The 22,720-nt window shown below is 36.7% G+C and overlaps 3 protein-coding genes across 6 annotated transcripts in view; 1 reads left to right on the forward strand and 2 right to left on the reverse strand.

Annotated features, from left to right (window-relative positions):
- Window positions 1-14,361, reverse strand: part of LOC125775396 (uncharacterized) — a 151,365-nt gene extending 137,004 nt beyond the window's left edge. For 2 of the 3 annotated variants that reach the window (XR_007421175.1, XM_049445942.1), the window contains exon 1: window positions 13,866-14,361. The gene's annotated coding sequence lies outside the window, so the exon portion shown is untranslated. The remainder of the gene's footprint in view (window positions 1-13,865) is intronic. The other variant, XM_049445943.1, reaches the window with a different exon arrangement.
- The window catches only part of LOC125775357 (uncharacterized), a 322,796-nt gene that overhangs the window by 226,470 nt on the left and 73,606 nt on the right, over window positions 1-22,720 (reverse strand). The gene's annotated exons all lie outside the window — the stretch shown is intronic.
- LOC125777730 (uncharacterized) lies at window positions 5,062-5,751 on the forward strand. The gene is made up of 3 exons (XM_049453090.1): window positions 5,062-5,178; window positions 5,237-5,414; window positions 5,474-5,751. Exons 1-3 carry the CDS (start codon window positions 5,062-5,064, stop codon window positions 5,749-5,751), a joined length of 573 nt encoding a protein of 190 aa, XP_049309047.1.

Raw genomic sequence — 22,720 nt, forward strand, 5'->3', positions numbered from 1 at the left:
CATTCCAGTGGACAAGGGCGACGTGATAATGCATCCGCATTTTTGTGGTGAATCCCCTTTCGATGTTCCGTTTCGAAGTCGTAATTCTGTAATCTTTCGATCCATCGTGCAATTTGGCCTTCCGGATTCTTAAACTGTAATAACCATTTTAATGCTGCATGATCAGTCCTCAGCAAGAATCGTTGTCCATACAAATACTTGTGGAAATGTTTTACACATTCTACCACAGCTAGTAGTTCTTTTCGCGTCACACAGTATTTTTCTCTGGTTTCCCGAGCACTCTGCTGTAATACCCAATTACTCTTTCTTGTCCGTCGATGAGCTGAGACAGGACACCTCCAATTCCATAAGCGCTCGCATCTGTATCCAGGATGAATTTCTTTCCAGGTATTTGATAAGCCAACATCGGCGCCGTACAAAGTAGTTCCTTAAGCTGCTCAAACGCCTTTTCTTGTTCCAACTGCCATACAAACGGGCGATTCTTCTTTGTTAAATCATGTAAACTTCTAGCCACGTTCGCAAATCCAGGTACGAAACGGCGATAATACGTGCATAAGCCGAGGAAGCTGCGGAGTTCATGTATGTTGGTGGGTCGAGGCCAATCTTTCACTGCTTTTATTTTTCCTTCCTCGGTGTGAATCCCGTCAGTTGACACTTTATGTCCGAGATATGTGACCTGCTTCTTCCATAATGAACACTTTTTGGGATTCAAGCGTAATCCGGCTGATGCTATTCGCTGAAAGACTTCCTCTAGATTTTTCAGATGATCATCAAAACTTTTTCCCATGATGATAATGTCATCAAGATACACCAAACATGTCTTCCAGTTGAGTCCTTTTAACACATGTTCCATCAGTCGCTCGAACGTTGCAGGCGCATTACATAACCCAAATGGCATCACAGAGAATTCCCATAACCCGTCGCCCATACTGAAAGCGGTCTTTTCACGGTCACATTCATCAATCTCGACTTGCCAATATCCACTTTGTAGATCTAATGTAGAAAACCATTTCGCTCCAGACAAGGTGTCTAATGTATCGTCGATTCTTGGTAGAGGATAACTGTCTTTCTTTGTGACATCATTCAACTTCCTATAATCTACGCAGAAACGGGTGCTACCATCTTTCTTTTTAACTAAGACGATAGGTGAGCTCCATGGACTTATTGAAGGTTCGATTACACCGTTTTTGTGCATGTCTTCGATAATTTTGTTAGCATCCTCACGTGGAACCCTACGCGGAGCTTGTCGGATTGGTTTAGCGTCTCCAGTATTTATGCGATGTTTGACAATGCCGGTTCTTCCTGTGTTTCCTTCGTTTGCAAATATGGATGCGTATTTTTCTAATAGTTTTTCTGCTTTTAATTTTTCATTTCCATGCAGTTCGTTCAGTAAATTATTTAGGAGTGTAGGACTTATCTGCTGTGGCTCAATAGTAGGCTTCTGTTCTGACCGTTCGCATCGTGCTATTGCACTTACATTCTGGCACTGTCCAATTACTGCTCCTTTCTTCAGCCTTATAGGCGTGTTGAATTCATTCACTACTCTGACCGGAATGGTGGCGTCTTCTCTAGTTTTCACAAGCGTTCTTCCTACCAATATGGGTGTATCTATTTTTGTTGGTTCCACAATCCACAACTCTTCAGTCCCACCTCCTCCATTCACTTTAGCCCATACAATCGCCTCAGATTTTGGTGGAATACTCTGGTTATCATCAACAATCACCCTCTTACTTTCAACGTTGGTCACATATTCGGTGTTTATAGGCATCTCCATGTTCTGGCAAAACAGCATTTGCTTGTTTAAATCCAAAGTAACCCCGTGATCAATCATGAAATCTACTCCCATTATAATTTCATCCGTGATTTCTGCTACGATGAAGGTGTGATTAACTTCCAGGGTACCAATCATCACTTCGCAAAACACTTTTCCCGCGACAGCTGCTTCCTCCCCGGTGGCCGTTCGAAGCTTGCAACCGACTAATGGTTCAACCGTTCCTCTTACCACATCCGGTCGGATAATTGAATGTGTGGCACCAGTATCCAAAGTAAGCGTTGACAGTCGTCCATTTACGATGCCGTTGATAGTAAGATTGTTGTCATGGCGACCTATTTGTGATATCGAGATGGCGGGGCAAATAGTTGTGGGAACCAGCTCACGCCCCTTTGAACTGTTCCGTTTTAGTTTAACGACTTGTGAGATGTGGATGCCTCGTCCTCGTTATCTGTTGGTTGTTTCCGTTTTGATGGGCTTACTTTTATATTGCAATTTCGGGCAAAGTGACCCGCTTTTCCACAGTTGAAACATCTTCCTGTTGTATTTACTCGCGGTGTAGCAATTGCCTTCAGAGTCTTCAATATTTCTTCCATCAGCGCCGGTTGTTCCATTTCAACCCTTTGTACTTTGTGTGCTGGTTTACTTAGTAGAGAAGCTGTTTCCTGTGTGAGGGCGTGCGAAACCGTTTCAGCAAACGTTCTTTTTGGCAATGCATATGTGGCGCGTTTGGTGTCCACATCACGAATTCCATTTATGAAGCTTTGAATTTTTACCCTCTCAATGTAATCCACAGGTGCATCTGCATTTGCCAAATGAGCCAGTCGTTCTATTTCAGTTGCGAACTCTTGCAATGACTCGTTCATTTTCTGACCCCTATTTTGCAGTTCGATCTGGTATATTTGTTTCCGGTGCTCACTACCATATCGTCTTTCTATCGCACTCATCAATGCCTCATAGTTGTCCCGTTCACAGTCTGGAATAGTCTGAAGGATTTCTGCCGCAGGTCCTTTCAATAATACAAACAAGGACACTACTTTGTCCGCTGCATTCCAATTATTGGCCATTGCTGTCTTTTCAAACTGAAGTTTGAAAATTTGAAATGGAATACTTCCATCGAATGTGGGCGCCTTCAATCTTGGATTATTTGTTGATGGTGCAGGGCCATGCAGTTGCAGTTCTCGCATCCGATTACTCAAATGAAGAACTTCTGATTTCAAATTTTCTTCGTCATTTTTTAACGTGCTTAATTCGTCTTCCAATTTTGAAACTTTCTCTTGCACTTGTGTATTACTTTCTGTAATCTGTTGTACCAAACGCTTTTCTAACTGCGTATTATTTTCAGTTATTTGTTGTGTAAGGCGAGACTCTAACTGTGATGTATTTTCAGCTATTTGCGTCATTTGCTGTGCCAGACGATTTTCTGTTTGCACTGCCTTTTCTGCATTTTCAGCTATTTGCTGTGCCAGACGATTTCCTGTTTGCACTGCATTTTCTGTATTTTCAGCTATTTTCTGTATAGCCACTAACAGCATGTTCATGTCCACACTCGATGATGTTCGTTGTTCTTCTACTTTTTCTTCTACCTTTGTAGAAGTTTCTGGGCCATCAAATTCGAATTCGTCGACATTAATTCCATCCGCTTCCATTGCTTCACGTAATCGTGCCTGCAGATCCGCCTTTTGCCCGCTTATCGGCAAATTACGCTCCTCCAGTTCCTTTTTTAATTGCTGAATTTTCAATTCTCCGAATTTAACCATCTTGAATTTGGATTATTTGACAATCCCACTTCTGACACCAATTGTTACGAATTTACTCTTGCTAGTTTACTTTGTTAGGTTCGTATCTCTGGATTGACAAATAAAATCAACACTGTTTAATTTAATTCAACAACTCTTTATTTCACAACTCGTCTACACTATAGCAGTTTACTCTTAGCACTGATTGATTACGTTGGCGCTGCCACGGCTTATATAGCCACGCACTTCTCGCTGATGCCGACGTGTCCTTCTAGAATATCGCGTCTGGAAATTACCAGCACATACGGCTATACGGCGCCAGACGCAAGCAGACAGTCGCGGCGCCAGACTCAGCAATTGTTTAACTAGACAAGCAGACAGTGCGGCGCCAGATGTCTATTGTTTCGACAAGCAGACAGCCGTGGCGCCAGATGTCTACAACAAGACAAATGCTATTCCATATACCTACAGCTATTGTTCATAATCAGGGATGCATATAGCAATACAAATAAAACTTAATACTACTTTTTGTAACAATATATATTATTTCTAGGACTAGGATATTTTGACACTTTTTTGTGTATCTTATTATGATTTGCAAACGTAAATCAAATCTTTCGCAGAGCTCGCAAAAAGCTGATGCCGACGCGGAGTCTGACAAGCGGTATCAAATCGTTCATCGAGTGGAGCGAGCAACTCCGTAGCTACAAAGCATCGGAGGCAGTGGAGGTGGTGGCCTAGATGTTTCGTCAATATGTAAGTAGTAACGAAGTTGCATGGTTAATATTTGGTACACCGTTCCAGGAAAGGCACCCAACAATAACCCAACTGGCAGTGAACCTCTCAAACGGCGAGCACGTTTATTTTTCAGAGGCAAACCTTTGCACCTGCATCGCATTTTCCCGCCTGTAGCAGTTTGCTCGAACGTTGTTCTATGAAGTAGTGCTATGGTACTTGGACTATGATAATAATTACTTTCAGTGTTGAATGTTATTATGGACGAATGTTGCCGACTAAAGCCCGAGACTCCACCAGTTTTCAAGCGCTCTAAATCGTAGATAGGAAAAAAATCCACTTTCTGAAAAGAGTGTAAGGCGATGAGGTTGCTTGAAGACGACGTTTGCAATGGAGGGACTAGACTAAAAACGCTTTTTCAGAAGACGTTGCTTACCCATACCAAAGGACAACTCTAGTCTAGGAAAATTACTGCCGATGGAATATTTTTTAGCGAAGTACCGAAACTCATTAGTGGTATTCTCTTGATCTTGCGAAATCCTTTCACGGTGCAAGAATTGCATATATTTCCTCTTGGTTTACCGGGACAACAACAAACACACGCAAAAACTATTTGCAATGACTGTAAAATATGTCAGACCAAAACCCATGTTTATTTGCGTGCAATGTCACTCAAAAATATAATTGCAACCCTGTTTTAGCTGTTATTTTACATAAAGACATATTACGTCGTTAAATTGTTGAGGAAGGTAAGTTTTGAATAGATTTTATAATTTCTATTTAAATTCCAAAGAATTTTTACAGTTTTCCATAAATATGAATACCGAAGTTGCGCCTCCAGCGAAGAGGAAAAGACAGCAGCCAAACAAGAAGTGGAAGGAGAGTGAGGTGCTCTCAATTATAGAATTTTTAATGGAAGAGGCGGAATTTGAGGTAAGTTTATACGTTTTTTTCCCAATTTTTTATTTAATTCGGTTTTCTATTATTTCAGGCTCCAACTGCACATTTGTTTTATAAACGATTTTTACATAAATCGCAGTTGGATGTCTCATGGGATCTGGTGCGGTGGAAGGTTCGACATTTGAAGGTGCAGTACCGTAAAGCCAATGACTGGCTAGCGTCAACGGGTGCAGGACTACAAGATGAAGCTGACGGCAGAACCAACGAAGGTTAGTATTATAGAGATATTTTTAATTTATTGTAAATAAAACATATTTACTAATTTCAGGAAAAATTGCTAAAATGTGTCCATATTACGACCAGCCGAGGGAAATATTTGGAAAGCGGTTGCCGGCCATGCAACCGTTACTCGTTGAAAGTAACCTTTCTTCGCCTCAGTTATGTCCAGTTAGTCCTGCACCTGAATTCGAAGTAGAATTCTTGGAAGAAGAATGTGTACCTGATGCGCCATCAAATACTGCATCTTCGATGGCACAATTTCCACACCGGTATCAACATACCAACGGTCAATTCGGCCTCCGGAATCATCCGTTGGGCAATTGGTGACTATCCAAGCAGAATTGCAATGGAAGCGAAGAAACTGGAATTTTATAAGTATAAATTCGAAGAGGAAAAGAAAATTCGGGAAAGAAAGTTGGAAATTGAGTCAAAAAATTAGACATAGAATTGAAAAGAAACTGAGAAAATACAAGATGATAGAATTAGAAATGAAAGAAAGAGTGGCTATGTACGAAATTGAAAAAAAAAAATGAAAATAAAAACAATTAAATATACTAAATTACATTTGTATTTATTTATGATTATTTATGGCAGTTAGATTATTTCTTTAGGTTTCGTAAGTATATAAGTATATTGTCTATACAGCAAACTATAAACCAGTTGGAACATAGAATATGACTATGTTCGTCCTGAATACGTATTCTTAATTATTTGAGGCTGCCAAAGCGTTCTTTTAGAATCCCAAAGCAATGTTCAATCCTCACGCGATATCTGCTATGACGCAAGTTGAATGCTTTACGCTTTGAATAGTCCATTTGTTGTGAATTTGTTCGAAATGGCGTGATAAAAGTGGTCAGCAATGGATAAGCAGAATCTCTAGCTAGCCATTGAGAAGAAGAAAAAAGTGAGCCTTCCTGAGTAGAGAAAGCACTAGTATGAAACATGTGAGCATCGTGTACACTTTCCCACTACTACATGCCGAATCCTTAACTGTTAATCGCATACAACTTGTGCCTTTATGGAATAGATTCGGCTTTTTGAAAAACAATCCGTTAACAACGGTTAACAACTAGTGCTTCTGCAAATTTCAATTCAGTACCATCAATATACCCTATGCAATGCGGCAGCTCATTGTATGTTGTTTTACGATATATTGTCTTTCATTGGTATGAGGCCAATTGATATATCTAGATTTTAACTCCAAAATTGACCAAAATACTCTCTTTGTAATCTTGTTAAGCGTTTCACCATCTCCTACACCAAACAGTGTAGCTACTTTCCGAACCACCGCCCGATGAACCCAAACGATATAAGGTTATAGCTAACTGTAGTTCTGCTGAAAATTGCCTAATGGATTGAGCGTTGTTAAACTGTGCACTGTCTTTTATCAAGGACAATATCAACGTAAATTGATCTCTTGAGACTCGGAGCATTTGTTGGTAACGTCCTTCGTCTAAATAGTCAAGAATATTAGTCCTCCATTCCATACACTTAGGCACATTTTGATAATTTCCGCGATGGTTCGATAAAATAATTGTAAGACTTTTACTCAATTCATCCTTAGTTTTCCAATAGCTATCGTCGTCTAAAAAGTTAAAATTTTTGATTTTTTAAAGCTTATAAAAGTGAAATAAACAATTACCATCCAGATGTAGTAATATATTAGAAGTAGCTTTTTCAATTATAAAATTAACAAGTTTTTGTTTCTCAGAAGTTTGTGCAAAAATAGATTCGGTTATCTTTCGCAATTTGTTTTGTTTTGTTATTTATTCATTCACACTATTCGTTGAAAGAGTCATTCACGACAGACATTCACAAAAGTTTTGCATAATAGTCATTCACAATAAATTGACCGAATGACCGAAATAAAATTTTTGTAATAGTTGGAAAATTACTGCGCGATTTAAGTATGCCTGTCACACAAAGAATGGAAAGCTGTCTAATGACTTGGTTTTTGTGTTTGTTATGACGGTTGTCTAGTTCCCGTTCAGATAATTTGTCAACGAGGTCATTCAACGGTTTGCTGGCCATACAGAAAGGTGTATAGGGTCATGCGGGGACTCGTTGTAAGCTGGACATATACAAATATTTGGAATATCGGGGTTAATTAGTGATAAGTGTGAGTTTAACCTGCTACAATATTCAGAACAGTTACTCTATATTCTCGCGATAACTCGAACTCTTCGTCTTCAATGGGTGTTAGTTTGACGGCAAGTACGCGATTCACTACGCGAGATTGTGGACGTACTGTCTAATGTGGTTGAATAGTTACAGAAAAACCTCTTGATGTTCTTAGGAAGCTGCTCTGGTGCAAGCAATCAACACCCTTGCAGAAACTGCTTTTGGAGGTGTTCGTTAGTTCCTTAACTGGAAGCATGCGGGCTTCAGAGTCCTGAACACAAGTTGAGGACATTGGTTGCGTAGCTTACATCCTTTATGCCTACGTGCTTTAGTTTAGCATCAAAATGTTTATTTCATCTGAGCCAATGGACTTTGAAGAGTTTTCTTTGATGATGACACTTCGAACCTCCTCATCGATAAAAGTAAGTGGTACACAGTCTTTTGGCATTTTGCCCAGTCTGGTAACATATCCTTAGGCTTTATCTCGCGAAGAGTGCAATGTGAATTGCCTGCTCCAATAGCTCACGCACTTATTGGAGTCCGAGGAGACAAGGCCATCGATTTGAATTTCAACCAGTCATCATATCTCTTCAGGTTGGACAAAGCCGTGACAGTAGTCCAAATCTTACTAACTCTGCTGGAAAGGTTACAAGACTTCAGGTGTTTCATCCATTTTGTCCGCTTTAATTGATTTACCATTCGCCGAATCTTCAAAATTGAGATATCTTTTTCGAGGGGGTTAGGGGGTTTTTCACCAGAAGGTCTTAAAGTGGCTTCATCCATTGCGCCTAACCGAGCTGAAGATTAGATGGACAATTTCAGCAGAAAACTTTCTTTGGGTCCGGGTCGGACTACAGGGGGTGTCCGGAAAGTAATAGGACTGATTTTCTTTCGCCGCGACTATACTTCGGAGCGTGTGCGCACCGACTGGATTCGGCAGAGCGCGTTCATAGCTAACGATCGAGCGGTGGGTCAGTTGTCTCCGTGCACCTGGAGAATCAGGACAATCATTTTCGCAGCGTATTAGAGCAGAGGTATGCAATATTCGATGTGAAATTCGGTAAATCTGCGGCAGAGATGATTGATCTGATCAAGCAGGCTTACCCAGATGTTGCTTTATCAAGAAGTGGCGTGTTTCGGAGGCACCAGGTCGACAATGTGACTCATATGCGCAAAGTTTTGAACTCAGACCATCAACTAAGTATATGCTTAACTGTTCCGATGTTAAATTTATCAAAATCTGTGGTTCACGACATTGTGACCGAGCATTTGAACATGCGCAAGGTGTGCCCGAAGATAGCCCGAAAAAATTCTCACTGGGGACCAGAAATTGAGCCGAGTGGAAGTATGAAAAGAAAATTTGAACATGTCTGAAAGTGACCCCCAAGTTTTTGAATAACGTAATGACAGGTGACGAGTCATGGATCTGTTTTATTTGCTTGCCTGAAAATGCCGAAACGAAAGAGGGTAACCAAACAGCGTGACCTCGGCTTTCAAGGCTATTCCGGAGAATGCCTTCCGTGACACTTTCAATGCTTGGAAATCGTGTTGGCAGAGCTGCATCAATGCAAAAGGAACCTGTTTTGAAAGTTTTTAATGAAATGTTTTTAAATCGACTCAATCCGGTATTTCAGCACGAGTCAGGGGATGTGGAGTACCATTGCAGTTAAGAATTGCTCCAGTGAATTCCGGATTCTAACGGGGTTAGATCGTCGCAAAAATTTGTTGGATGAAATCCGGTTAAATTCCGGTAACGTAAAGCCAGCTGTCGTGGGAATTATTATGTCAAAGAGCTTATGATACTGAGGCTTTTGGAATCCAAATCAACCAAGGAGAGCTCCTATTACTACAGTTGCAAATGCAAGTTCTCAATTTAACAACAAACCGCCAATTTGCAGTATCAGCAAAAGTAGTAGTCGCGGTTCTCTACTACAATGGATTGATCGTGTGGGACGAATGTCCAACGTCTCGCAAGCGACGTCGTGAGATGGAAATCGAATCTTGATGAGTGGGAGTAGTCGTTTTGCTGACGGGCGATTTCCGACAGACGGCAGTGGATATGAACACATGCCACAAGGCTTCGTCGTTGTGGGATAAGGTAGATCGGTTACTTACTCTTCCAATTTAAAATTTCATATAAAGGTGGCTTTATCTATCACAATAAATAAAACTCAAGGAAAAACTCTAAACGTAGTCGTCATTCACATTATCATCAATATATCAATAAGATCTTTCTTATTCTCACATTTAAAATATTTTGCTTTTAAAAATGAGAACAGTCATTAGTTCGTTAATAAACAATTTATATCCCCTAATAAACCGTGGAGTATTGAGTCATGTTTAGAAGTACACGCAAAGGAGGAAAGTTCTCAGATACCCATTCACTTAGGAGTGGCTAGAACCCATTCTTTCGCATATGGCTCAAGTAGCTCATGCTGGAAGTCATAGACCAAGTATACTCTGGGTAGCCAAAGAACATCCGTTTGAAAGCGAACAGAAGAAAGAAGGCAAGACATCCCCTCCACAGGGTTTTGCGCTGAGTTGGGGAACCGACACATAAAAAACAATACCAATTAAAACTAATCGACAGACTCGGATTAGTCTTGAGGGTATGCACCTGGAATGTCCAGTCCCGTAACTGGAAAGGTGCCGCTGCCCAGCTGGTTGATATCCTCGTGAAAATAAAGGCAGACATTACCGCCGTCGAGTAAGGGGAGTAGGTCCTTGTGTGCGCAGATTCGGTGTGGGGTTCGAAAAAAGCGAAGTTTTTCTACATATCGCGAATTTGCCCACGCCCCGACGGAAGGGAAGAATGATGTGAGCAAAGATGCCTTCTATGAGCGCTTAGAGCACACCTATGACAGCTGCTTACGCCACGATGCCAAAATCGAGCTTGGCGACTTTAACGCCAGGGTGGGCAATAAGGGTATCCTTCGTATAACGGTTGGTAGATTCAGCCTCCGCGAAAAACATCCGCAAATCAGTTGAGGCTGATCGACTTTGCCGGGGCCCAAACTATGGTTATCTGTAGTACTGAATTCCAGCAAAAGCAAATACATTAAACTACTACTGTCCCCGGATCGAAAAGCCATCAACCAGATCGATCGTGTTGTGATTGACGGAAGATACGTCTCCAGTGTTTTAGAAGTGCGTATGCTCCGAGGTCCTAACAACGAATCGAAACACTATATTGTTGCAGCCCAGATATTTCTTGCCAACAGGTGCTACTTCGGACTAAGTTGGCAATTGAGAAGTAAAGTCCTCTCCCGACGAACCAAAACCAAACTCTATAAGTCACTCATAATTCTCGTCCTGCTATATGGTGCAGAGGCTTGGACGATGACAACAACTGATGAGTCGATGTTGCGAGTTTTCGAGAAAAAAGTTCTACGAAAGATTTATGGTCCTTTGCGCATTGGCAACGACAAATATCGCATTCGATAGAACTATGAGCTGTATGAGATACTTATATGACGACATTGACATAGTTCAGCGAATTAAAAGACAGCGGCTAAGCTGGCTAGCTCATGTTGTCCGAATGGACGAAAACACTCCAGCTCTAAAAGTATTCGACGCAGTACCCGCCGGAAGATGTAGAGGAAGAGAAAGATCTCCACTTCGTTAGAAAGACCAGGTGGAGAAGAACCTGACTTCGCTTGGAATCCCCAATTGGTGCCACCTTGCGAAAAGAACGAACCACTGGTGTGCGTGGCTATAACCGCGTAAGCAGTTTCCACGTCAGTAAAGAAAAAGTAGAAAATATAGGAATATGCGAAAAATGTAAACAGTACTGCTAAGTGCTGAATACAATGCTGGCGACAGAAGACAAACGACATCTGTCAAATATTAAAATACACACGTTCTTATGGACACTGTTATTTTGACACGACTACACGACTGCAGGCCGACGGTTGTCGTTCTCGCTAACTTTAATGTTCTCCTATATTTGCCAACGACAGTAGAGTTAACAGTAGAATGGAAGATAGAGAGATGAGGAAGAGTGGTCAGCTCTAACAAACTTGACGTTATTTTACACACAAGAGCATAAAAAAGCTCTATTATACCATTTGTAATAACAATTGATAATTTAAAACAAATAAATTTACCTATTTACTTATTTTTTGCATAAAAAAAATTCACTTTGAACAAAATATTAAAATTTCATTGAAGTGCAAGGTATTAGTATGGCCACAACGAAATTGTGTACATGCAAATTGGACAACTGCGTTGTCTTGTGTACATGCGTTCATGTAGTAGGATGCACAACGCCGTTTTCAGTTCACTGTCGTGTTGCCATGTCGTGTCGCGAGCATTGTATTTAGCATATTATATGGGGAGTGAGCGGGTTATCTTCCGATTTTGTCCATTTTCCCACTGTTCGTAGAAGTTCTTATAGTATTTGCGCTGAAAAAATTATCTTGTTGAAGCTTCAATAGTTATGTTTGTATATTAAGCTTATAAAAGAACGGGACCACACCCACTTAAAAAAAAAAATTTTGTGCACAAGTGCCCCTTTGCTACTGTGATCCCCTGTACCAAATAACAGTTTGATATCTTAATAAGACGGACGAACAAAAGTATAAAAACGGATTGAATTGGTCCTTATACCAAATATAAAGATAATGCCCAATATATCCTATATAATGGTTTCCACCTTTCCGCCTTACTTCAAACCATTTAGATTGGTCAAAATGTAATATTTTAATACACCTGAGTGGAAACGTTTTCCTAAAAGTTATAAAATTGTGATAATGGTTTGACACTTAATACAAAGGAAAATAGTCTTGGTCTAAACCATATATCCCTAATATATTGATTTTCGATCGTTTGGTGGATGTGTTTCACATCGATTAAAAGTATTAAATTTAGGCTCTTCAGTTGAGTTTATGACACAAATGTCCCATCTTAGGCTGACATTGGTATAATTTTCAATGACGAGCAGTAAAATATAGTAATAAAACTGAGTATATGACCTTAAAACTTAGTTAATACTCATGACACCAAATTTGATTGTAATTCATCCACGATTTTGTCGAATAATGCATGTTGAACCCATTCGCTACATTTTTTGATATTGCCAACACCTGAAGATATTTAGCCGACTTTGATTTTGCCAGTTTCAAGAATATAAAATGTTCGGTTATACCTGAACTTAACCCTTCCTTATTCGCTTATTTTATATGGTTTAGTAATAACATGACGAAAAGAAAAAAATATATGATAATAATTGCACATATTAAAGCACAGAGTTTCTATTTGATTTAAAACACATAATTTCTGGGTGGAATGTAATACATGTGGAATTAAGATATTTATGTGATGAACTGCAAATTTACTGAAGTAACACTCAAAACTGCATACGTAATTTGAACGGGATAAACTTGAAATTTTGTGCTTTACTCCGATAGTTTGCGTATACACAAGTAAGTTGTTTATGAATTACAGCCGCCATTAAATTGTTTACACAGTTTCTTATATGTTTTCAATATTTCACCTTTTGTTGGCAAAGAAAACTAAGTAGCGGAAAGTACTTAATACTATATTTTATAATACTCGCAACATATGTATCTAAGTGGTTTTACATTTGGTGTACATTATGGATTTCCTTGCTCTTCATATGTATATGCATAAATATGTACATGTTATACTTACGTATATTATATATTCAATATCAGCTTTAGGTTTTTTCGAATAGAAAGCCTAATATCTAAAATCACATACAATATATAAAATAAGATATTAAGTCTACATATTCATTTTAAGCAAATAACGCATTTAATAAACCCTCATTAAAGGAGATACAAGCAAATTAGGCATTTACCCTTTCACTTTTTAAATATTCTTTCTTATATACTTATATATACATATATATGTATATCCTTTAAAAAATCTAGCCCTTTTCTGAAAGCTAACAATATTGTGTCAAAATATGTATACGATTAGGTTAATATACAGATTAGTATTCACCTAATCGTATACATACTTTTGGTAAATATATAATGATAAAATAATACAAAGTATCTTAAAAAAAAACCGCTATATGCTATTATTTAATATATACGCGTTGTAAAGCATTTGGTAGGGCAAAAATATTTCTAATAAATGAGTGATAACTTATAAGTACTCACTAATATACTTAGTTTTGTATAGAGACACGGGAAAACGGAAAAACGGGTTTTTATACTATTACTGCGGTGTTATCCACTAAATTTATTTATTTATATATATATATATACATAGGTTTATTATACTTTGCACATGATTGCATTATTTCAATTGACTTTTTCTGTATTTGAACTAGTTTTGACATGAATACTAACTTTTTAAACTTCACTAATTTTTTTGGGCACAACTTTTAAGCACTTTTCCAATAACTTGACCGTCAATATGTTAGTCTTAGACTGCACTTTATTTATGTATATAAACTATAAGTGTTGCAGACCTCATGACGTTTTCAATGCACCCTCAATTACTAATGAAGAAGTTTGATGAGCACGCCATTCAGCTCATCAATTACATTTAAACCTGAAATACCACGTTTTTAAGATATGAACATGGAAAGACGCATGCATGTAGGTTTGAAAATATTTCAATGGAGAGGCATCCTAATTCATATTGATTGAAATTTTGTGAAAATATTTCGAAAGTATTGTAAATCGGGCTTGACTGGACACGTAGTTTTAATTGCATACAATTGAAATACTATATATGCACTAGAACAATGATTTTGTTTTTACTACCCATTGAAGAGCTTTTAGCAATTATGTTTATATCAAGAATTACGTCATAAATATCGGCGTCAATGGTTACATATGTACATTTATAACAGATAATAAACGCAATTCATATGACGTCTCAATTCAGGGCATGCGCAAAGTAAACGAGAAGTTTTCAATGATGCTTTTTGATAAATTAATGTAGCTATTTAAACAAATATTTATCAGTGTTTGGCGAAAAGTGACTGTGTTGGTCACCATTCGCAGTCTACAAATTTGTCTACTACTATAAATCGGCTTATTGCATTCATTGAAAAAATAACTATTTCAAGTGCTGAACACTTAGAGTTGGACAGACTGCAAGCGACATCTGTCAAATATTAAAATACACACGTTCTTAAGGACACAGTTATTTAGACAGATTGACTGCCCGTCAGTTGTCGCTCTCGCTCTCTTGAAAATATTCTTAAATTTGCCGACGACAGTAGAGTTGACAGTAGAGAGGAGTGATGACACTAATATATAAAATATAAAATTATTCAAAGCTCTAACAAACCTGACGTTATTTTACAAATAAAAGCTCTGTTGTATCATTTGTAATAACAATTTATAATTTAAAATCTAATTACTTATTTTTTGCATAAAAAATTTCACTTTGAACTAAATATTAAAATTTCAATGAAGTGAAAGGTATTAGTATGGCCACAAAGAAATTGTGTATGTACATGCAAAATGGACAAATGTGTTGTCTTGTGTACATGCTGGCCATTGTTAAGCCGCTGCATTCTTACAAATGTTCATGTAGAAGGACTCACGACGCCATTTACAGTTCACGTTTCGTGTCGCGCTCTATTTGTTCAGCACTTCATAGATTAAGCTGCAAGCTAAAAATTTGGTGCGAAGGATCATAGTAGGAAGATGTCAAATGTGCAACTCACCGTATTCCAAATATATCGGTAAATTTTTTAGATATATTTCTTGTATTAAGTTGAAATTTTCCTAATAATATTGTACAGTACTTTCCGTAATCCCAAGCTATAAGATATTATGACAAAATTAAGTCATCATATATTTCTAGAAATGTTCTACAGTGTGAAGCATTTCTGCTGATTTAACGGTACGCATGAACTCTAATATTACTTAATCAAATATTTGTCGACGATTATGAGAAATTACATACATACGTATATACGATAATTTTTCCCCTTATCCTAGCTGCCTTTACTGTGCTTTTAAAATTGTGTACAATTAGTATAGTGGAGCTCAGGCTCACTCCGTATCCTTGTATGTTGGGTTAGGTTTCTTGCAAAAACATGTGGTGTCTAAGGAGCAAAGACTTTTAAGTTCTATATATGTACATATGTACTTGAGTTGTGAAATTGCACTTATTTATTGCCTTTGAAGTATTCTCAGAGGTAAAAATTACCGTTCCTCTGTGTTCGCGTAAGTATACTAGAACTCTGTAGTCAGTGATTTAGTGTAATTGTTCTGTCTTTGTCTTTTAGTTACAAGATAGATAAATGGGCTTCGAGAAAATAGTTTTGAAGAAAGTGATGAAAAATGGAATGAATTACTTCTGATTTGAGTAATTTAGGTTCCGACGATTCTTATTTGCAATCCGATCATGCTACCTAATCAGAAATTGATGCAGAAGATGAAGAAATTGAAAATCCGCACTGTTTATATACGTGGTACTATTTGTATGATAAAATTGTAAATTTTTTCACAGGCAAACACGCCTGACTTTGGAATTGCAAATTGGTCGATTAAATCTTCACAATCTAAACGTTTAAGTACATCTGATTCGAAGCATAGAATAGCTAAGCTATTGAGTCTATTTGAATGACATTAAAAATGTTGACTCTAAAGTGGTCTCGACCTGACAGTTGTACACCGCCATTACGTGGTTCATCAGCATGTAATTTTCTCTTTCTTTTACTAGAAACTGTCGTTTTATATTATTTTATCTCTGAAATATGTATTTAAAGCAGTTTTTTCATAGGTTTCGAATTCAATTCACATATCAGCAACAACTTTGATCAAACCACGATAATCGTCGATCCCATCAGCAATGCTACAATCAACATTCTGCAATCCTTGACTAACAGCATGATGCCAAAGTATCTACATAAATGCTGTTTCAAATCGCCCCAATTGAATTCGTAAACCATTAGCTTCTTTAATAATAATCAAAGTCTCAATTATTTCGCCGAAATGTTGATGAAGTACATGAACAGCTTCATAAAGAGCAATTCTTTTTCCAGTATGAAATTGTAAAACTTCCCAGCGGTGCGTCGATGCAGTTAAGAAGTTATATAAAGTTTGTACAATATTAAAGAAAGAAGCAGCTTCTGATGCGCATATAGGAATAAATTTCTGATACATTGTTAGCGTTATCATATGACTGACTTCGACAGTCGGTGTGGTCAAGATAAAAAAACTCGAGAATCGATAATACAGCAACAAGCAAATCTTCAGCTTTATGTCCAGAATTTTCAATGAACATCAGAAAACGTTCAACAGGAATTCATCATGAAATAGTACGTACATGCTTATGTGCTTTGATATAAAATACATATGTACATAGAAAATATACATACATATGTATGTATATAAATTATATGCAGAGTCTTTGGCGCATTGTAGATATGCGAATCTGTAAACGTACATTCCTTAACATCGCAAATAGCATAATTTTTCTCATTTAACACTGAAAATGATCAGTTCGGTTATTTTCCTGCCCCTGATGTTAAGTGGGAAAACACGTTCATCCAAAACAGTAAATATCCCAAAATTGAAATTTTCCTTAATTTTTCGACATCGTGAACCTTCTCCATAAATATACGTTCTCTGCTGTTACGTTTATAATATACAGCCCTATTCTGAAAAAAAACTCAGTTGAGAGGAAAAATTTGAGAGATTTCTTGTGTGTCATAAGAAAAAAGCTTAAAAAAGTCACCACGTGAGGTAAAAAGCTTTTTGCTGTCAAACAGCTGTTTAATAAAAATAAGCAAACACAAATGGACACACAAATGGATAATCAGCATATGTAAGTAGTTATGCAAATTTTAAATATATATATATACAATAATTTCTTATATTCCTAGGCGTACAAAAACGGACAGGACAACTCAGGAGGAGCTGCAACATTACATAATGTTTTGCAAGCAGCAACCTGAGTTGCAACGGGGGAAGCTAACTCCGACAAACCCTCAAGGGCTGCAAATACTTTGGTCGGAGTTAGCAGATAATTTAAATGCCTTAAGAGGTCCAACTCGGTCGGCAGCCAAGTGGAGGGAAGTAAGTTCATAAATCATAAACAATGAAATAAAAATATAAAAAAGTAAAAAAAATGGAATAAAATAAAATGAATTATTTAAACATACATATGTAGATGTCTTTTTATTCATTCTTATAGGAAGTAAAATGTACAGAGACAGTAGTAACTTACATATATGTATGTATGTATGTATATATATTTATATACATATATTTATAGTACATAATTATAACACTCAATTCTCAATTTTTTTAAAAACAAAACAAAATAAACACAGATGTTTTGTATTATGATGGCTGCTTTCACACGTCACAGATATTTGTGATAATAGTGAGCATTTGAGCTTTTGAATTTTCGCCAGAATAAGGTAACCCTCACTATAGTGAGAAACATCACTGTAGTGAGGTTGGTGACTTTTGTGAGGGCATGAGAAAAGGGCTGATAATTTCGATGTTTCACATCTGCCAACTGTCAACTGACAGCTCATTTTTTTCTACTTTCCAAATTTTGCCGTCCTGGGCACTAGACTGCCTCTAGTGTAAATGCACCACTGTAAGGCGGAGATATGAAAATGCAGCCAATCCCTCCGATCTCAGAGACTTAATCTTGAAAAATTAATCGGATTTATTAATATTGACGTCAATTTTCGTATCAATAGTTCTTTGTTGTCTAAGGCTTTTGGTTCTGTATACATATGTGCGTACTGTCGTTGAAAATGTTTGCATAGAGGAGATGCTAGTCGCTGTTATGCACGTATAAACAGTACATGTCCCTTAGCCTGCAAAATATTGTAAGGGATTTATCGATAAATAGCCTACCTTGTAACTCACTCTCGAGTTCGATCACTGGATTGCTAAATGAAAGTCCCAATTTAATGGCAATGCACTTAACTTTATTTCTAATTCCAACAACTTAATGCTTTATTACTTATTATCTTAGCTCAAAAATTTTTTTTTTTGATATCTCTACTACTCTTTACACGGCTGAAACTGTGTTTGCTGCTCAATCTGGCAGCTTTTATATAGTAGATTGTTTCCAAACCATTGCTACTCGATCATTCCGAAAGCTACGAATTTCACTCTCTATTATATTACATATATTCTGGCAATTTATTGTCGATTCGGTTTTGTTCTATCATCCGTGTTCATCACAATATGAATTAATGGTAATGGCGCTAGCTGATGCAAAGGCAAGATACCTTTAAATTCCTTTATTTATTCCGCAAAGATTCAAATGGCTTTGACCATAGTCAGGAGGAAATGAAACCTTCAAAGCCAATAAAAGCATTTCTAAAACTCGCTAGTCATATTTATAACACAAATCGAAGTATTAATTACAATTGCCCTATCTGCCCTATTTAACATCTGTGAATTCCTTCATCACTCATCAATCATTTCGATATAATAAAAAGCCCCGACTGCCCCTAGTGTAAATCCATCACTGATCTCAGAGACTTAATCTTGAAGAATTAATTGGATTTATTAATTTTAACGTCAATTTTCGAATCAATAGCTCTTTGTTGTCTAAGGCTTTTGGTTCTGTATATGTACGTACTGTCGTTGAAAATGTTTGCATAGAGGAGGTGCTAGTCGCTGTTATGCACGTATAAACAGTACATGTCCCTTAGCCTGTAAAATATTGTAAGGGATTTATCGATAAATAGCCTACCTTGTAACTCACTCTCGAGTTCGATCACTGGATTGCTAAATGAAAGTCCCGATTTAATGGCAATACACTTATCTTTATTTTTAATTCCAACAACTTAATGCTTTATTACTTATTATCTTAGCTGAAAATTTTTTTTTTGATATCTCAACTACTCTTTACACGGCTGAAACTGTGTTTGCTGCTTGGCTAAATGAGCTTCAGTCTCCTGCCCCACACAACATACTTATAACCAACACCGAACACCTAACCACAGCAATAATCCCGCATCCAAAACACTCTACACTCACCGCATTAAAATATACGTCACTAGCACGCTTCATTCACCACACTCATCTCTACACCACCTACAATCCACGTCACACATAACTACATTACCACTGCATTTTTCACCACAACCAAAAGGGAACAAAAGGGGCGGAGAAACAAGTTCGTGAGTACTTCTTTTTGCGATCCGCTAACGATAGCCGTGCGATTCATCGCCAGGCTCCAACATATTGTGCGAACATTAATTTTATAATTCGAGTTAAATATATAAATTGTACATAAAGTTCAATAAAATTCATTTTTGTAAATTTTTGGCGGAATTGTGTTGCCTTTTTTTATATAAGTTTCCGAACGGTGAGTGCGAGGAAATTAATCGAAAGAAACATGGTCCTTCGAGCCTACAGAAAGGCACTAGAAAAAAAAGAAAAACCAAATTAAAAATTTTAAGGCATAAAAAGTGCAGTGACATTAAACATATAAAAAGCGAAAGAAAAAGAATAAAACTAAATTAAGTTGATGTGAAAAGTTACGAGCATTGCTGTGGCAAAAAGGATATAACAAGAAATATACACATACAGAAAAAAAATTAACTTTTAAAACAATATATATGCAAAAATATAAAAAAAGAGAGAAAATTAAGTTTTTTAAACAAATTATTTATTAATTAACCAAAATCAAACGAGCGCGCACAATAACAACATACACCAGGAAAACCGGAACACACAGGCGCGGGACAACAGGACGGAAGAACCGGAGCTCACAGGCATAGCGCTATTTCAAAATCTTACTTTCCCCCAAAACCCCTTGAGGCGAGATAAAGTAAGTGTATCGTTTTCATTTATATTTATTATATGTATGTATATATGTATGATAACAAACGGATTTATATTTAAGATAATCCGTTTGAACGGCACAAACCGCGCAAATTTTAATTATATATATATTCTATATATATAAAACAGTAAAAAAAAAATCTTTTATTTGCCTATTTGCTTACCCCTGTGTTACGAACACACGTAACAAGCTAATCAAACAACAATTTAATTTCAAGTATCCACTTGCAAGATTTTCCGCAATACTCCTTCTGTTCCTCAAAACAGCAAGCAGTATATCAAACATAAATAAGCAAAAGGCACAATAAAAAGACAAGAAGAGAAAGAAAAGACATAATCAATTTGAACATACATACATTCATATTAACTAAAAGCAACTCCGTATTATATTATAAGAAGTTAAGAATTTTAATAACATATTTGCAAAAAGAGGTGAACACTTGCGCGTGGTGAACTCTCTTTTGATTCGTGTCGCGCAATAACAAAAGACCGCAAAAACAAAACAATCATTATATACAAGTAAATATACTTAAACATACTTGAATATGCAATATAGGCACCATAGGGGAGTATTAAATATAAAATAATCAAATTTGAATATTTGCAATAATTATCCGACATTTATCGATATTATCCGGTACAACAACAAATATATACATATATAATAAAGATATATATATACATACATATATATACACACATATATATATTATACAATATATCAAATATCATATACGAGGGCATACGAATAAGTCCACAACCCAAAAAAAAATATATATATATATACATATATGTATATATATACACACATATAAAATATACAATATATTTATTATATTATTGCCTAAATATTTCCAAAAAAACTGCTTAACACGACATACGCGTATATCAATAAAATAATCGCTAATTCGGAAATAAAAACTTTTATTTACGTAAAAGAGTTTTCGGGTTTTTACATTAATCTGAATTTATATTAAAAAATATATTTCACGTTTATTAATTTATTTGTTACTAAATGAGCACAGACTCTAAAGATTCTAAATCTACTCAATTTTTTAAAATTCCGAAAATGATTTCAGATGACAAAAGCCCAAGTACACCTGCAGAAGTTACACGCTCGAAACAAGGTGCTACAAAGCAAAAAAGGGGGAAAGATATTTCTTACGTAAATTCATTTCTGAGAGTGACAGCTTAATAAGATACTGCACTCGATTTTCATCTTCACAGATTCAAGATAACTCTGAATCGGTGCTAGAAATCAATAATCAAAATATTGACAATTTCTGAACACGTCTGCAATCTGCATATGACGCGATAGTAGAAACTGACGATTCAGATCTACCCGAAAATTTCAAATCCCCGGCTTACGCCAAATATGAAAATGCCACAAATTCAAAGCCAATTTCAATTTACCTTGGGAACCTTTAAGACAAAGATATGAAAATGAGAGAATATTAGTTGACAAGCAAGTAACGATACTTATGAACTTGCCTAAAATTCAAAGAGAACCAGTGAAGAATTCAAAAAACTAGAATCCACTGCTTCAAATATTTTGTCGGTGCTATCGACACAAAATATTCCTACACACAATTGGGATCCTATTCTGGTAAACATATGTACCGCCGCATTACCAGAAAAATCTTTACTTTTGTGGGAGCAATGGCTCTTATCAGAAGAAAATGACCAACGTGGCAGCAGATGAAAGATTTCTTAACTACCCAATACGAAATTGCGGAAAGGGTAGACAAAAAAGTAGTCAGAACTAAAAACGTTCAACAAGACCTAAATCGAAGTTTCATTAACCCATTTCCAACTGGTGTTCGATTAATCGAACAGCAAAGTTGTCTATTTTGAATAATTGTTGTAGCTGTGAAGGTAAATGATATCAGGGCGATAGTGAGTATCATATATTACTTTAATATTTTGGCTATTTGAAAACTATATTTACCAACCCCCAACTCCCCGTTAATTTGATTGGGGGAGGGGTTGAAAAATGCCTTGCCGGTAGACCTTTTTTGTAAATTATATTAAAAATATGTAAATAAATAAAACTAAAAAAATAAACATGAGGTCTTATAGGCAAAGAACCAAATGTTATTTTACAATAAAAAAATCAACACCTGACAAAACATGGATGGCACAGGCATTACTCGATATAGATGTTCGATTAATCGAACAGTGGCGGTCATCACATACAGCATATCGTAATATAACAACATTTCGTAATATAAATGAATAGACAAGATTATTTCAGTAAAAACAAATGTTTATTGAATATTGGCTATTTTTGATTATTTAGATAGTATTTCATGGAAATCTTTGAAACACTTCGAGTGCATATGCTTGGCACATTTTTCACACATCCAAACTGTTGGTTTTCCACAGGCTTTCAATTGACATCGACGACATTTCAA

The sequence above is a fragment of the Bactrocera dorsalis genome, chromosome 1 (assembly GCF_023373825.1).
Source record: "Bactrocera dorsalis isolate Fly_Bdor chromosome 1, ASM2337382v1, whole genome shotgun sequence".
Classification (NCBI taxonomy): domain Eukaryota; kingdom Metazoa; phylum Arthropoda; class Insecta; order Diptera; family Tephritidae; genus Bactrocera; species Bactrocera dorsalis.